Raw genomic sequence first — 3,559 nt, 5'->3', positions numbered from 1 at the left:
ACTGCGCACAATGCCAGCAAACCAGCCACAGCGCAGCGAGCCCCTGTCCCCACGGCCCACACAGAGCTGTTTCCACGGGTGTCCTCGGGTCACTCCTGCACGATGCGGGGGGGGGGGCTCTCGCCCGCCCGAGTCCACGTGTCCCCACGCACGGTGTGGGGGGGTCACATTGTCCTGACCCCAGCTCCTCCCTGATGCCCATCTGTTGGGGGGCGGGGGTCACTGGGTGGCCATGTGTCCTTGGTTCCCCTCCAGGAGGGCGTGCTCCTCGCCCCGTGTTCCTACGAGCCGTGCTGTCCAGGGGCCTGCTGCCCTGGTCCAAGGTGCCGGGCTGGAGAGGCGGGACCTGGGGGCCTGGCGGCCTGTTCCTGGGCCTCTCCCACCCATTCCTGGGGGTCAGCTCAGGGGGCCACAGCTCCGCAAGGGGTCGTCCCCTCCTCTGGGAGGCGGGTCCAGCTGCAAGGCCAGTAGGAGCAGAGCACAGCCCCGCCCCCCGCTCGGGGCTCCTGCCCGTGTCCTCCTCCGGCTGGTCAGGACAGAGGCCCCCGCTGCCCTCACTGTGGGCCTGCCTCCTCCCTCTGAACCGCAGGGCTGCCTGGCCTGGGGCTTTAATATAGGGCATGTGGAGCCGTCCGCGCCTTACTCCGGGCGTGCTTGTGAGCCGCGTGCTGGGTGAATCACCACAAGAGCTCAGTGCTGGGGGCCCGGCCTCCACGGGGACCTGTGTTCTCCGCGGGGCCCTGCAGCCTGGCCTGGGCTCCATCCCAGGCCTCCAGCCCCCTTCCCTCCCCCCAAACTCTGTGAGCTGCCTGCAGGCTGGAGGTCTGGCCGGGCTGGGCTGGGCCCCCGGGGCCCTGTCTGCCAAGGAGCCCCGGGCCAGGGTGCAGGGTGACTGTTACATCAGCTGACGAGCCTGCTGGTCTCGGGGAGCTGTTTCTGGGAGCTTCTGTGAAGATCACATGAAGCGAAACTGAAAACCGCATCATGAGGGTGGAGCGCTTGGACTACAGACTTTTTCTCTGCACAAAACTGAACTCGTCGTGACTGAAGCCCGAGTCTGGGCTCCCGGGGCGCATCAAGCCGGGATGGGGTGCTTCTGCTTTCGGCTCTAGGGAATCCTGGGCAGAAAGGCCTCGGGAGAGGCCTCGACATGCACCCACCTTGCTGCCTGGCCCACCCTGGCGGGTGCCCGGGCCCATTCCTCTGGAGGAGGCACCTGTGCTCAGAGCCAGCTGCCCCCCTGGGGCTGGGAGGGGCGAGCGGTGGTCTGAAGGACGGATTCTGGGGCGTGGGAATCCTGCCCCCCGCCCCCAGCCTGGAATACAGCTTGGGATGTTTATTCCTTGAGGTTTATCCTGAGTATCACATGTAACACTTTATCCTCAGTCACATGTCAAATGCATGAGGCCAGCAGGTGTTTCCTTCACCCAAGTATGAGTGGGGGTAGCAGCCCCGGGGGTGGAGGGGGGGAGGGAAGGGAATGTGGGCCCCACAAACCTTGATTCACAGTTTGGTTAACTCTGGTCCTGGAAAGTGCCAGGCTGTGGTGGGCGGGCAAGCCCTGGGGGGCCCCGGGGGGCTGACCCGCTTACCTAACATGCTTCCTTTTTCAGCTCAGAAGGGCCAGGGCCTCCCAGTGACATGGTGTCTTTGGGATTCTCTGACTGCTTTCCCCGGCTGGGGATGAGTGTTCAAAGGCTGTGTCACCGAAAGTTCATGTGACACTTAACCAGACTCCCCCTGGCTTGGTTATTTCTCTTTGTTAAAGTACTATCACATTAGGCGATGTTGGCACATCAGAGAGGAGGGAAGGCGTCCTGCTTTCTGGGGAATGAAGAATTCGGGAGAGAAGAATATACCCACACGGGTGGGCGCTAACAGCCCCAAAACAGACCAGCATTCCCTAACCTTTGCCTCCACATCGGCCCGCAGGCAGCGAAGGTCGGAGCAGGCACCTGCTGAGCCTGCCCTCTGGGTTCAGGGACAGGCTTCTGGGGACGGGTCTGTGCACAGACTCCCTCTGGGGCCGCCGGGTGCCCAGGGCGCTCCACTGACTCCCGGCCTCGCCCCTCCCACGGGTTGCTGCAGAGACGGTCGGGAAGAGCAGTGCTGTTTCCTAAGTGCCCCCTGGCCGCCTCTCACCACTCTGCCCCGTTCCTCTCCTGCCTGGCAGACTGGGACGAGTGTGCAGACAGCCTGGGGCACGACTGCTCACCCGCTGCCCAGTGCATCAACGTCGANGGGGACCTGATATCCCTCGTCCTTTCCAATATCCACTGGCCGCTGTCCACATTCTTCCCGTATTCATGTCACGTCTGACGATGGTGACCAGCACCAAGCCCCACACTGAGCCCAGATCCAGAGCAATCGCCCATTTTCCCAAAGGCCCAATGGGCGCACGAACCAGGCCCTGTACTTATGTCCCGGCCGTGCCACCGTGCAGGTGGGGCCCCACTCTTGGTGCCTCAGAGCCTCATTTGTCAGATGGAGAGGGCCCGTGTCACCCCCGGAAAGCACACGGGGGCCGCGGACGTGGGCCCCGTAAACACTCATAATCCCGTAATCCCCACTTGGGAGGCTCTCGCTGGTGGGTGGCATCTGGGGGCTTTTGTTTAGATGCTTTGGGGCCAGATGTCTCCTCTAAGAGTGGCCGTGTCTTGCAGGTGATGTGGTGAGCCCCACGGGAGCGCTGCCGGCTGTAGCATCAGGCGTCAGGGCCCCAGCTCTCAGCACAGAGAGCCCCGCCCTGTGGGCCAGCCCGGGGCACCCATGGACCCAGACCCCGGGGCCCCCGCCCAGGCGAGGCGGCAGCCGCCTGGTCGGGAAGGACGGGAACAGCACAGGGCAAGGCATGGAGGAGGGAGCAGCCAGCATGGCCCCAGGCCCGCTGACGGGCCAGGGGGCGGCCAGCCCGGCCCCCGGGACAACGCACGGCTACCCTTCTGCTCCCCTGAATGGCTCTCTGGGCGCCCCTGGACCGTTATCGAGAAACCCCAGCACGGAGCCGCCGCTCTGGCCTGGTCCTACCCAGGGCCCCGCAGACCACATCGCCTGGCACACCCGTCCCCCGACCTGGGACACGGTACCGGCAGCTCTGGGCCCCACTGGGCCACAGAGCTCAGACCCTGGACCCTCCAGCTCCCCCGACCTGCCTTCGGTCCCCACCCCCGAGTCTTCAAAGCTTCCGGCCTGTGGTGAGCGTCCTGGGGACACGTGGCCTGAGGACTGAGCACACTGGGGACGAGGGGGGTCCGGCTGGCAAAGCCCAGGACACTGAGGCAAAGCCCTGTGGGAAACACGCAGGTGGATTGCTCGTGGGAGGTGGGGCTGGGCCAGGAGGGGTGCAGCGCAGCCTGTCCCCGGCGGCGGCAGCTTTTGCTCTTGTTAGGACGGGGCCGTGCTTCCTCCGGTCCTCGCTCCTCCCCGTTCCCAAGCCTCCCTGTCACGCGCAGCCGGAGCAGGACGATGATGAGCCCTGGGGGCGCGTGTATCGCACTAAGCCCTGTGGCACAGCTCTCAGCAGTGCTGGACACCCCTGCGGTCGCACGCCCCCCCCCCC

At 65.3% G+C, this 3,559-nt stretch overlaps 1 protein-coding gene across 1 annotated transcript in view; it reads left to right on the top strand.

Moving 5' to 3' along the window:
• UMODL1 (uromodulin like 1) overlaps positions 1-3,559 on the top strand; it is a 62,123-nt gene that overhangs the window by 31,922 nt on the left and 26,642 nt on the right. The window contains exons 9-10 of the mRNA XM_077755372.1: positions 2,174-2,308; positions 2,664-3,194. Coding sequence (XP_077611498.1) covers positions 2,174-2,308; positions 2,664-3,194 — 666 coding nt within the window. The remainder of the gene's footprint in view (positions 1-2,173; positions 2,309-2,663; positions 3,195-3,559) is intronic.

The sequence above is a fragment of the Crocuta crocuta genome, unplaced genomic scaffold (genome assembly GCF_008692635.1).
Source record: "Crocuta crocuta isolate KB4526 unplaced genomic scaffold, BGI_CrCroc_1.0 scaffold675, whole genome shotgun sequence".
Lineage (NCBI taxonomy): Eukaryota > Metazoa > Chordata > Mammalia > Carnivora > Hyaenidae > Crocuta > Crocuta crocuta.
The sequence above is the reverse complement of the archived record's forward strand: the minus strand, read 5'-3'. Positions and strand labels throughout refer to the sequence as shown.